We start from the raw sequence: 13,763 nt of genomic DNA on the forward strand, positions 1-13,763 counted from the left end.
GAATCGGCACCGCTGCGCCGGAAAGCTCTAAATTTATCGCCAATAGCTTCCTAGGTGCGCGAAAAGCTATCTTTGATCTCTCTCTTGCACTGATTTATAGATCCCACTTTAATATAACGAAAACGGCGAAAATCGACTCGCGAGAAATAGGAAGAGAAATAGAATTCTTCTGTATTTCGTTTATACTTGGAGGCGTTAACGTCGAAAAGCCGGCTTGTTTTTTTTTTCTCTTTCGCGAAAGGCCAGAATCGTTAACGAGAAACAATCCCTCGTTGTGGAATAATCGACCGCGATTCGTTTCCTCTGATCTTCATCGCGAGCATGATCCCGCTTGGCTAGGACAGAGCTAAATGCCGTATCGAAGAAAATTACAGCAACTTAATCTCCGTCTTCATTTCTTTCTTCCTGCAGCCGCGCCCAGAAAACTTCCGAATATTCCGAACACGTAGACGATCGGACTAAACTTCTCTTTAATACGTTTCGTGTCCGCGAATATATGCCGCTCTGCGAAAATGTTGAAAGCATTCTCTCACGAACTTATTTCTCGCTCCTTACAGTCGTAATTAAACTTAATTTGAATAAAATGTTGTGCATTCGGGGCGTATGATTTACTCGCGGGCGCGCTAAAATTACTTGGTCGCCACCGCGAATCATTTAATGCACTATTTTATAATTTAATAATATAAAATAAAAATTGATAAAGAATTATCAACAATTTTGATGCGTGTATTTTAACAGTTTATTGCGCCAAGTATCGTTTTCAATTTATATATTTCGAATGCTATAAATATTAATTAATTTGCTGCGGTTACGAATCGAAAAATATGTATGTGTGCTTTGATTATCACATTTCATACACAAGGCAGACATATAATAAATATAATGTTACCTTCTCTCTCTTAATGGAAATTCGACATACTCAATTCAAATATTAACGCCGCAAGTTATCATCTCGATGGTCAATTTTTTCTTTTTCTTTTTTTTTTTATTTCGAGTTTATATTTCAAGTGTAGATAACCCGGGGATGGGGACATCTTTCCGTTCTGCATGCACGCGCTTACATCACCTTCGGTTTCGCGACAATAAATCCTACCGTTTTACGTTACGTCTCCTTTCAATTTTTACGCTGCTCGCGATAGCGTAAGCATCGATCTTCGCGTTTCTATGAGTCGATGTCGCATCGTCAAGCGCGACAAATAAAAGCCCCGGGCTTGTTCATACAGGCACGATTCTCGCCAGCGATATTTAACCAGTCAGTTCAGGTGTGTCAAACGTGCCCATCGATAATCGCCTTCGGCGAAAATTGATGGGAGAAGTATCGTCGCCCGTGGAATTCTCTGTTTTTGGAAATTGCAATGTCGCAATGGCAAAATATGAACGAAACCAAAGCGAAACGATGGACCGTCCCTCCCCCTTAGTAAATTGATTCACCCTTACGTTCATACGTTTTTAATTAAATAAATAATTATATTATGTTTGCGTGCTAAATTAATGGGAATTTTAATTAATTTAAATTATTTAATAAATTTCTCCATTGAGTAGGGTAAAATTATTTTTTTATATATTTAATTATGTAATACATTCATCAACGTGATACAACTGCGCATCAATCGTATAAAATATTTCGATAACACAGTGGTATTAGATAAGTAGGTAAATAAAAAAGAACCGACGTCTAATATTTTGTTATAACTGCTCGCGTAATATTTATCGACATCTTATTTATTAAAAAAATCATCGTGTAAAATAATTGGTGATATAGAATACTGTTCTAATTATCTTGAAATGCAGTATTAAAATTAATACAATTGTCGATATCTTTAATTGATTTTATTGGTACTTACAACTTCGCTAAAGAGTACGAAATGCTTCTTGTTTAATTCAATTTCTTAGTCCGATCACTTTTACCAGTCGCTCAATACTTTTTTTTTTCTCGCTCTTACAGTTAGCACATTATTTTAACTAAATCATGCATTGATGCCTTTGCTTATCAACGGGGAAAAATATTCGTCGCTAAAACTTCTTCTATACATTTTCCTTAAATTTCTAATTCTACAAACATACTTGCGTACTTTCATTTTATTTAAAAAGAAACTAATAAATCAGAATTATTTCTAAATTATAATTGCTAAGAGATTAAAATATTTACAAATTCGAGATTTAAACTTGAGGACCGAAACTGCTTTGCTGCGAATTTTTAAGATCTATTTTTCTGAGATTTGATCCAAAAGTGCGGATTTCATAAAGGAATGTACGTCTAAATCTCTCCTCTTGAAAGAAATTGCGTAAGAATCACAAAACACTCCCTTTCTTTTTCTTTAAAACTCGTGTGAGTTACGCGCATTGCCGTGGCGTCGAAATTAAGCAAACTATCACAGTAATTGCCACGAAATACGCACCGCGAGAACACGACGAGTGGGAGAGAGGTCTTTATCAAGCGAAAACGTAAAACTTGAATTAATTTGGCGTATCTACTTGAAGCGAAAGGCTTCTGACGTTTAGCCTAATTAAACGACACACATTTATAACGTGTCCATGTAGATAGTATCCATGCTGGAGTACATATTAGGCACGCTGTTTCTGCTGCCTTGGCCGAAAGCAGCTACGTCGATGACCTCGTCGTCTAGCTCCTCCGAGAAAGTCACCAGAACCTGCAAATTCCATAGCAAATTATACGTTGCATAGTCGGCCAACTAATTATTATTAAAGTATCAAGTTAGCCGTTATAGAGAAATTAAAGAAAATATTTCGCATCAAGCTTTTTTTTTCTTCTAGAGTTCTCTTTTTATTAAAGTTTCAATAGCGAGTAGAACAACTTTATTCGTGATATTAGTTTTTCGACGGATAATTTTGATCCTTTTTTTTTTCTGTAATAAATGTCTGCGAGGTACTTATGTGCAACGCGCAATTTCGCTTGCCGATCAAACCTCGCGTAACATTCACGCCTGCAATTATCGTGGCTGCGACTCGCAAAACTCAAGTTCCACGAGAACTAGGTGCAAACTTTTGGTCGTTGCGTCGTTGCAGTTTCGTGCGTGCTTCGCGTTGAAACACGTTCTCGGCACGGCGAAGGGCGGGCAATGGGCGGAAGGACGAAGGGCTTTACTTGCAACGAAGACCCATAAAAATCTCAAAACTTTTCCGACCGGCCAAGTTCGCCCTCCCCTCGCCCCACTCCTCCCCCCACGGTTTACATACAAGCACGTCGCGATACTAGAAAAAATTCCTACTTTGTTTGCGAGATCGCCGTACCGTCTTTGCGTCACGGTGAGAAATGCATTTACATAATGTCCCGATGCCACGGGCAAACTTGAGACGATCTTTTTCTTGAAAAATATCGCGGGAAGCTAACTATCGTTAGATAGTTTGGCATTAAGGTTCTCCGCTTATATATTGCAAACATTATTACAACAGGCAAATAAGTCGAGCGTTTAGATTAAAAAAAAAATTTTTTAGATATCGTTTACAACGATAAATTAAAATTTTAATATTATTTAAATAAACTAAATGTGCTATTTCTAAAATATCGTACTCAACCAATGGAATAAAAAACGATATTAATATTTTACAACCTCTTATAAGATCACTTCACCGTCGTTTAAAAGTGTTAGCTCTGTATAATTTAGTAAATTTATTCTTTGGCGTTGTAGTAGGTACTCACTTTTTGAATTTAACTTTTAATTATAATTTGCGCTTTATTTTTAGTGATATATCTCTCGGCAACGATTTTTCCGACCGGCGGTAAATGCCCGCGGTTGCGAGCCGCGAGACTTTTAGAAGAAGCTAGACTGCAGATCGTTTTCCGTGGTATTGCGATAATCTAGAAGTTCTTAGATTCGGACCGACCTAGTTTACTACTGTACTTAGGACTTAATTTATATTCCGAACCGCGCTAACTTGAGCTGTTGCTATTGTCGTTACTTCAGGAGCTTACAAAACAACGGGGTTCACGGCGGCCCTTAATGTTCGCGCGGGCCAAGTTTCAAGAAGCAGGGATGAATACGTGACGCAAGTTTGTATTTAACGACGATTTAAATACGCCCAAGAGAGGACAGACGACGGTGTTTTCTGACGCGCAAATGGCTAGCGTAAACTTCCTTCTCGCTAATAACAATTAGCAATGATAATCCCGAAAGAGCTTCCGAATTCGAGTGGAACCAAGTGCAATTGCGCGGGCAAATTGCCGCGTGCGTCAATATTTTTAGAGTGAACCAATTACGTAGAAATTGCGAGACGTCACGGTCTGATAGATCGTTCGCATTATTGGTCGAAAAGCGATTCTACTTCTGATGACAAAAAGGTTCCATAAAACCACTTCTCGTTTCAAGTACTGAATTTCTCTCACTTTACCGGCGCGCCGTCTTATAAGTGATCAATTAAGCTCCCATTATTCATCGTATTCGATAACGCTTCTCTTGAATTTCTCGCACGTTTTAGTTCATTCCCCCAGTGGATATTGATATTTTATTCGCGAGCGTATCCGTCACAATCTTTCAACCGATTTTATTGGATTTATTAAATCTATTTCATCACCGAAACTTCAAATTGTTATTAATTATGCGACTAATATCTGATATCGGTCGCATTAGCCAACTGTAAGAAAGGAATAAGTGTTCGTAAGAGAACTCTCCGCCGCATTTCTCATTTCGCGAAAAATTAAATCGCACCGTCTCGATCGGAATCGATCGATCACTCAACGTAACGATTTCAATTCCCACCTTCCCTTCAAGCGCCCACGGTTTATTTCGATCTGAAACCGCCTCTTAGAATTTTTACACGCCGTAGAACTGCGAAGGATAGTTGGAAATGGATCGCGCGCGTACACTTTTCGAATTCGTAAGGATCTACATACCTGTAACGGCGATTTCGCAGTCGCAACTCGCCGTTGCGTGATTTATAGTCGTCCCTCGCGAACCATTCAATGATGTATCGTCGAAAAGAATTGCGAAATAAAAAAAAAAGAAAAAAAAGAAAAATCCCTACCGTTAATTCGGTCTCTGCAGGACTTTGTGATACTCGTGGAATATTACTGCGTGTCGTGCGGTAACGCAACAAATTTCTAATTCGCATTCGTGTATGCACAATAATCGTCGCTTTCCCTTCGCGACACGCGAGTGAAATAGACTCTGCTACATTACGGCGTGTTAAAATCGGGGTGGACAGGAAACGACTGTGAGCAGTTTCATACAGTAAATATAAAGTAGCGTTCTCGCTATAAAGCTTTTATTTTAATCCCGTTTCATTATACCCTCGGCCGGACAGGGTTTTATATAAAACCTGAATTTGAAAAAATAAAGCGTGGAGATTGCAGTTCGTGCATCGTTGTAATGACTTTTTTTCTTTTCTTTTTCTTTGTTATTTTTTTCTTTTTTTTCTTTTTTTTTCTTTATTTTTTTTTTTTTTTTTACTAATAACACGCGGTCGCGCGAATTCTCTTTCGCGTAAACTGAATTTTTCGCATTTTTTAAATCTTACCTTAACATACAAGCGCCATGCGCGCACACACGATTTACAAAAATAATTAATAACGTAATATCACGACGTTACCTCGTGTTCGAGAGCGCGTTAATTAAAGCTAACGTCTTTGTTACGACTTATGAAGATTTATACGTAAGAAGTTTTTTAATTAGTTCCAAAATTAAAATTTTTCTCTATTAACCGGCTTATGCAAATGTGCGCTTTCGCGCGCGGTAAATTTCGCAAAGAACCGCGAAGACTGGCGGAAGTTCGGCGGCGTAAGACGCCGGCCACGCGAAATGCAAATCTCGGGCGTCCGACGGAGCATTACTCGCGCGCGGACACATCCTTCTTCCGGCGATGCGCGGGAATACATCGGCTGTAATTTGTCCGCCCGTAAGTTGGACACACGAGGGCCACTCAATTACGCGACGGTCGCATCGCGCTTAAAAAAATTTTATTCTAGCTTTGCCGGGCGAGAGAAAAAGCGCGACACGTCACGCGCGCGTCCGTAAGTTTACGGACATGACGCGAACGGGGAGATAGGGGCAGTCAGCGTAATTTCGTGCGACCGTAGTTGCGCGGCGCCTGGATTTACCGGGATGACACGCGAGGACAGACTCGAACGGAACGGGCAAAAAGTTCTTTAGGCACGATAACGCGACGCGAGAGAAAGCCACCGGACGCGTCACGGGACTTTAATTTGATTGCAGTTAATTTAACTGGCTTCGCCCTGACGCGTTTTGCGGCGAATGATGATAATGACGTTAAACGCGCGACTCGAGGAAGCGCGCGAGGAAGGGTCTTTGGGCGCTTTGACGTGCATTTACATCGCGCTGACTTGCATACAGCAACAATATGCATATTACCGAGAGACGCTTGCAATCCGTTCGTATTGAAGCGACTTGAAAGACAGTCGTCGGCTGCGACACACGACGCGCGGGGGCTTCGAATCGAGGCGGAATTCAGAAGGAAGCGTATCGCGCCCGTAAGATTTATACTCGGCAATTTCGACAAGATTCGAGGCTTCATTATTCAGATGGTGAATTATTTCGCGGAGAGGGGGGGGGGCGAAGAGGAAGCGGTTAATTAACAACAGTTTTCGCAGGGAGAGGGAAAGGGTCGGCGTTACAGCTACCCGGAAAGCATTTAGGCGAGCTTAGAGGCAACCAGCCGGTACGGGGGAGCTTCCCGCCTCCCTGTAGCTTGTAAACCGTCGCGCGGGTGTATGTAAGCGAACTACGAGACGGCGGGATCCATTAATATCCGTCAGGTTCGGCGGGACGAAAACGCGGATCTTTGGACGACAGGAGGAGGCGCTGTGCACGCCGGCGGTGCATCATCTGCTGCAGACAAGCTCTCGGAATATTGCGCAACCAAAGCGCATTCAACGCCCGGATATTCACCCGAAGGTCACGTTGCGAGAATTAAATATATCGCCATCTTAAACTCCCCCGGCAAGTTTACGTGCGCCGTAAATATTATCGCGTATCGCCGGAAACGATGATGCATGCGGGAACATGGACTTTAATCTCACGTACGATAATACCGTTTCCGGGAGGCACGTTCGGGGTAATACGTCGCGTAGCTTTGCCGTGCATTTGAAAATCAAAATTGATAAGAATCCGCGAAACGGCGGAGTATGAATTGGATTCACTGACCTGATCCAGCGAGCTTTGTGTGAGCGTGTAGTCTGTAGCCTTAAGCTCCTCCGCCAAGAGCTTGAGCATGCCGAAGCTCACGCTGAGCGCCATGTCCTGGCTCCGTGGTAGCAAGAGCCGAGCAGCCGTCGCCTGCCTCGAAGAGATGATCGCTTGCGGTAGATATTTCAGGATAACTCTCCTAAGATCCGTGGCGGAAACTGGCTGGCCGAATCTCAGGAAGGCGACGTATCCTTCGCCGAATCTAAAAGTCAAATACGGCTATGCAGTCCGCGAATTCTCGGCGCGAAATGATACTCGAATCAACTACGATGATAATGCGATAATGAAATCGTTACGCGAAAGTTATTCCGGGAGGGAAAAGAGCGCACCTTCCCTGCGAGGTCGCGAGGAGTCGTAAGAGAAAAGCGGTTTTATTAGCATTCTTAAATTCACGATTCATTTACTTCCTCGTTGCGTTCGATCGCTAGGGACGTGGGATCTATATTTCAAACCAGACCTGGACAAAGGACACAGGGGAGAGCTTTTACTGCGCTTTCTATACTGTAACAAAGTGCATTCGCCATTCTTTATCATTCAACGTACTCTCCGCAACATACGAGAGCGGATTGCAGGATAGGCTGCTAACGTAGACAGGACCATATCGTAAATTCTACCCTCGATGGCGAGAGACACCGCGGGTAGAGAAAAATCGGTACGGTAGAGAGGTGGAAGAAGGACATTCTCCGGGATCGTTCCAAAGACACTTTAGGACCGGAGCAGTTAAATATTTATCGCGCGCTGTGTTATTATTCTGAAATAAATGGCGCGTTTAATACGAAAGGCTTACACGTTTCATCGGTTTTAATTAACTAAAGAGGCTACTTTGTTGTCGCATTAGTAACGACATCAAATCACATTTATTTTCATTATTTTGCGCGGGTAAAATAAAATTATCGAAGGCCTTAATTTCTTTTTAATGAAAGAGTATTGTCAGGAAAAATCTTGGATTTAATTAAATTTCCCGACAATCTAATTAAAATGCATTATAGCAACTGCTTAAAAATTTCTTTGATTAAATTTGTAAAGGAAAAAGCACAAAAAACAGAAAAAAAAAAAAATTTGTAAGTTTAAACCCGCGACCTCGTACCGGAGATCTAATGAACCGCAGCCCGCAGACCCCGCTCCGCGCTTCCGCTGTATCGTCTTACCTCTCTCAAGAGGATTATTCAACAAGATGAGATGACATAAAGATAAGAGATTTCAATTGAAGAATATATTCGTTAAGCTGCGGAAGACCCGTAAGGATCCGTAAGTTCTTCGGTCGGGCGAGAGAAAAGGATTGCAAACAGCAACGGAAAATCAGAACTGATAGAACCGCCGAGCTTTCTGTATACGGTTTATGAGTCTGCTGGGAAATATCCGGGGTTAAAAGAGACGCGCTATTCCGCGAAAAAGGAAGTTCGATGTAATCTTACTTGTGCTTCAAATGTTGCGGCGTTCCTATACACCTGAGACCGGCTCTAGCGAGGATGCCCACCCTCGAGCAAAGGTTTTCGCACTCGGCGACGCTGTGCGACGTTAATATGACGCATCCTTGTCTCAGCGTAGCATGCTTCACGGCTCTGGCCACGAGATTCTTCGTCGCGGGATCCATTCCGCTAACGAATAGCAAAGTTGCCGGAATTAAGCGACTCTTACGCGAGATTAGTAATCGTTTAACGTCATTGTAAAATTAATCAAAGTACCTCGTGGGCTCGTCCATGAGAATCACCGCGGCAGGAACCATGACGCTTATTGCGGTACACAGCTTCCTTTTATTACCGCCGCTGAGGCCGGAGACTCTTCGATGAGCGTACTTGAGTAGATCAAATCTCTTTAGCGTTGTCTCCACGGCCTGAAATAATAAATAAAATTCTTGATATTTCAATTCCGAGCCCTTGCGTCCGTGAGTTTTGCTCTTAAAATTATTTTTATTTTTAGACTAAAGAATAGAAGCTTACGAGAGTATCTTTAATAATGTTTCTTTAAAATCTAACGAAATAAAATTCTCTGAAATTAACACAAATAAAGAAAAAAAAAAAAAAAAAAAAAAAAAGATTTTTATCAAATTCTATTTGATTTCGCACGTCGGTACGTGTATTTCTCTTAGATCTCTTGATTATCGCTTACTTTAGGAACGTTGCTTAAACCACAAACTTCTCCGTGAATCGTTAAACACTGGTGGGGTGTGAGAAAGCCGTCTAAAGCGTCACTCTGAGGGCAGTAGCCGACCTCACCGTTACACAACGGTCCCGCGCCAATCTCCTCTCCTTTCAGAATAATCTTTCCGGCCGTAGGAATGATTTCCGTTGTCAGCATCTTGAACGTCGTGCTTTTTCCCGCTCCGTTCACCCCCAAGAGACCGAAGCACTTGCCGGCCTGTACACCGAAACTTAAATTTTGCACAGCGACATTTGTACCGTACACACTCCTGTATTCCTTTCTCAGTTTCATGGTCTTCAGGGTGTCGTCGACCATTCCGGCCTCGACTCTCAATCTCTCTCTCGCAACGTCCTCGTCCTCTTGCACCGTCTCGTAACTAACCTTTCGCCGTCTCACGTCGGGTAATACTCCGCACTCGATTATCAAATTCAACGCGAACAGAATCGCGCCGATTACGAACAGATAAACGTAATGGTAGCCGAGAAGATCCCAGCCGAGTGGAGACTTGTAGGTGTCCATTTTAAATCTTTGTAGCAGCTCGGAGGTAATGTCATTCTTCGTGATCTCGACTAACCCGTCGCCAAAGGCATATTGCGGGAAAATCATTAGAATATAATGCAGTATGTTCCGCGCGTCTTCGGCCGCTTTACTCCTCCCGAGAATGTCGAGGACTAAAATAGTTGCCAGGCATATCACGCCTATGAAGGTATTTATGCAAAAGAGCACCATGTTGGATAGACTTGAGTCGTCGAACGCTTTTTCGACCACGTGCGAAAACGGTAGCACCGCCCAGCTAAAATAAATAATATTTTAAGACGTTCGTATCGATTTTACGCGAGCGGGTAAATAAAAATGCGAGTACTCACGCGAATAAAATTAATAAGAGGCAAACACCGGCCAGATTATCTTTTGCAACGTACGTTGATAAGCCAAAGATCTCGAAAACGATAACTGCCAAAAAAATAGCACAAACGAATACCTAAAACAAGAAATAATAATATTGAAGATCGTATTATATTAAAAAAATAATTTTAATTCGTTTTATTTATGTTTTATTAATTTTAAATAAAATATAATTTAAATTAATTTAAATGCAATTAATAATAAAAATAACTAAACTTTAATTTTTTATAATTAATAACTCACTATAAAGTCCCAAATTAAAACTGTCGTCCAATACGTAATAGGGTGAACTCCAGCTAGGTAGAGTATTCTCTTCTCTTCTGATAACCGTTCTCTGACTATCTCTTTCGTTCCCTGAGCGCCGACCAAACTGAACGCTATCAAAAGTACTAGCGCCACCCCGACGTCCGCCACATGTTGCAATCTAAAGAAATAAAAAAAAAAAAGAAAATATGTGACAAAATAAATTTTCCTGAAATAACTTTTAAAATACATGATTCGTTTCTGCAAATGAAAAGCACGCTTATGTGAATGCATGTGCAATGCGCGCGTATTCGGCTTTTAATATTTCACACGTAAAACAAACGAAGGCAGCGTAATTAATGATTTGATGATACAAGTTTAATCTCGCAATGTAATTTTGAGACACACGCCTTAGGCGATCGGTGTGAATACCGAATGATTCGTACGTTAATTAAAAGTAAACGGAGCTAACTATACCGGGATACTTCGCTCGATCTCCCCGGCTCAAAAGCTTCGAATCAACGCGCGCAAACGTCTTCGTTTATCCGTTCGAAGAGAACCGCCCGCATGTCCCCGTAAAATTTTCTACTTAATTAATCACGCGAGCGCGCGTGGCGATAAAAAAAAAAATTTCGACAAAGATCTTCTTCGTGATTTGTCACGGCATTAGAGGTAACGCTCACAGTGTCGTTCGGTTCAGCTGATCGCTCGATAGCTTCAAGGGGTGATTGAGTATAGTTAAGTGCCCTTGCACCCCGGATGCTCGCAGGATTGCCTCGTTGAGGGCGTTCAGGTACGCCGGCATCGAATGGTGACCTTTGTTATTGTACCAAACAATGAAAAGGGGATCCTCCTTCGAGTGCGACAGAGACCAGCCGCCGTATCTACGAGTTCGTTGTTTGTTCAGAAAATTTCGAACGGATTTCAATACCGCGTCATTTTAATAGTAAAATTTACCGTTTCTCTATGTATTCCTGATGCGTCGAAACGATCCAATCCAGAGTAGGCCGACCGGGCAGAGTTTGTAGAAGGCCTTCGACGGCTTTGGAAACGCCGCGGCAGGTTTGTTGGCCGTCTATGCATTCGCAGGTTCCGGTGTCCTATTAATGATTCAAGAATAAATCCCGTCGCTTTTGTAACGCGAATTTATTTTAAAGTAATCGTAAACTCAGAAATAATTATTCGCTCGTTCGTACGTTAGGTAAAGTTTGCCATGCACCAGCGTAATCGTCTCCAAAGCGATCGTGCAACTGCATGGATACATGCTGCAGGAACGGATCATTACCGTCGATGCTGCAAAATAAAATGTGCCGATGGTATAAAAAAAAAAAAAAGTAAATATTAATTTGATTTGAGCAAACTAATTTGCGGAAATACGAACAGATCGCGCTGGTATTCATATACCGAGATTACCGCGCTTGGTTACCTATTTTCTTTTTTTTTTTTCTTCTTTTTATTAAAGTCTTTTTATTAAATTTCTTCTTTCTTTTTATTAAATTTCTCCTACCTATAAAAGTAAGTCGGATGAGTGTCGTAAAGTTTGGGAGTCAAAGCCAGAGGCGGCTCGTTCTCGGACGGTGGCCGTATTAGAGAAAATCCCATAGCGACTGCTACGAACATGGTTGGTAAAACGAGCGCGGCTAACGGTGCCCTCCAGTCTCTCGCAAAATGCCATAGCCTTTTTTTTATTATGGCTTTCATTTGTCGAATTGGCGAAGGTTTCAGTACCATATCGGTAATTAAATCGATGTTGTCATCTGACACGGGAGCGTCTGCGTAAAATAAAAAAAAAATATTCATTACTTTCCTCATAGTAAAATAAGCTTTTTGCAAAATAGTGAACGTTCTTTAATTTGATTATAATCAGAATAAATTAAATATCGAAAGAAAAAAAATTGTAAAAAGCTACTCATTTTTTTTTATTCTTTTTTTGTTTTTTTTTTTTTCTCTCTTTATTTAGTTTTATTTAAATTTCCGAAAAAATCTAAACAACGAAAGGTTAAACGAAGCGTTTAATTAAGAGGGTGGATTTTATGCATGCCGCAGCGTACACGTGGAACATTTCTCACCGACGTGCTCCACACTAATGACGCTATCTTGACTCGCTCTGATAACGCTCGATCCGTTGTCTGCTCGCGCGCAAAGATCCAAGAAGACTCTTTCCAAGGTGTCGCACTCCAATGAGAAGTGCGAGAATCCCAAGAGCTTACGGTTATCTTCCAGCGCCTTCGCCACTTGCGTGATGCTGAAACATTTCTGACTTAACTCAAACGCAAACACGTATGTTTAATCGATCTTGTCCCAAATATGGTTGCAATTATTTCCTCCGAGATAAATCACAAGGTTCCTAGCGTCAAATATTTACAAAGACGGTACAATAATTAACGAGGCATTATCATAAATTACTACGTGGTAAGCAGATCTTAATTTAATAATCTTTCTTTCTAAATCCCACGAGATGAGACATCTCGCACTCACGTTTATCCGAATCTTTTACAAGTTGTACGCGGAAAAAAAAAGAAAAAAAATTTGCAAAAAACGGTAACTCGATCGGTACTCAATTATAAAATTAATTAACGTTTCAATGACGAGTTAATAATCTATGTATCTCGATTGATATTTACTCATTGTTGCCATTTTTTCCCTGACAAGGCAACGTTACGGTAACCTCCGACTCCGAGACTTCATTTATCGCGGTGTTCGGTACAATTTCCTCGACCATGGTACGAAGCGCCTTCAGGTTCTTTTTGTCGGCCGTCTCTGTTATTCCGCCTATTCCCGCTTCTCCGTTGACATAACGATCGGGCGGGAAAGACACGTTCAGCCGATACCCTCTGCCGTGCGTTGTTTTCAAAGATAGTGGCGAACCGGTGCACAAAATCTTCCCTTTGTGCATCACCACAACCGTGTCACTTAGCATGTCGGCTTCGTCTAAATGGTGTGTCGAGAGGAGCACGGTTCTGCTAATCCTGTGTTGATCGATCAGTCGCCAGATCCGTCGTCGGGCCGCGGGGTCCACCCCGGCGCCGGGCTCGTCCAGAATTACCAAATGCGGCGAGCCGAGGAAGGCCAGGGCCACGCAAAGCCTGCGTCGTGTTCCGCCTGACAAACGGGACACAGGCTCGTGTTCCTGTCGCCCGAGTTCTAAGGACGTTAGCATTCTGAAAAAAAAAAAATAATTTAATAAATTTATAGAAATCTGACATTTGCTTTTAATTAATAGCTTATAATTATCACAAAATTTTTTAGAGAAGCTAAAAGAAGACAGTTTTTCTTTTTTCTTTTTTTTAATTAGGCAAAAGAAAATAGAAAAGT

General features: G+C 41.5%; 1 protein-coding gene across 3 annotated transcripts in view; it reads right to left on the reverse strand.

The window, feature by feature from the left end:
• Nucleotides 1-1,539: 1,539 nt before the first annotated feature.
• Ldd (lipid droplet defective) overlaps nt 1,540-13,763 on the reverse strand; it is a 33,397-nt gene continuing 21,173 nt past the window's right edge. For all 3 annotated transcript variants that reach the window (XM_070665614.1, XM_070665612.1, XM_070665613.1), the window contains 13 exons: nt 13,073-13,609; nt 12,518-12,693; nt 11,956-12,220; nt 11,645-11,741; nt 11,406-11,548; nt 11,132-11,332; nt 10,449-10,629; nt 10,169-10,281; nt 9,270-10,095; nt 8,846-8,994; nt 8,576-8,758; nt 7,119-7,362; nt 1,540-2,651 (listed from right to left, as the gene is read on the reverse strand). In XM_070665614.1, the coding sequence (XP_070521715.1) occupies nt 2,523-2,651; nt 7,119-7,362; nt 8,576-8,758; nt 8,846-8,994; nt 9,270-10,095; nt 10,169-10,281; nt 10,449-10,629; nt 11,132-11,332; nt 11,406-11,548; nt 11,645-11,741; nt 11,956-12,220; nt 12,518-12,693; nt 13,073-13,609 (3,244 nt within the window). In that variant the 3' untranslated portion in view covers nt 1,540-2,522. The remainder of the gene's footprint in view (nt 2,652-7,118; nt 7,363-8,575; nt 8,759-8,845; nt 8,995-9,269; nt 10,096-10,168; nt 10,282-10,448; nt 10,630-11,131; nt 11,333-11,405; nt 11,549-11,644; nt 11,742-11,955; nt 12,221-12,517; nt 12,694-13,072; nt 13,610-13,763) is intronic.

The sequence above is a fragment of the Cardiocondyla obscurior genome, linkage group LG13 (genome assembly GCF_019399895.1).
Source record: "Cardiocondyla obscurior isolate alpha-2009 linkage group LG13, Cobs3.1, whole genome shotgun sequence".
Lineage (NCBI taxonomy): Eukaryota > Metazoa > Arthropoda > Insecta > Hymenoptera > Formicidae > Cardiocondyla > Cardiocondyla obscurior.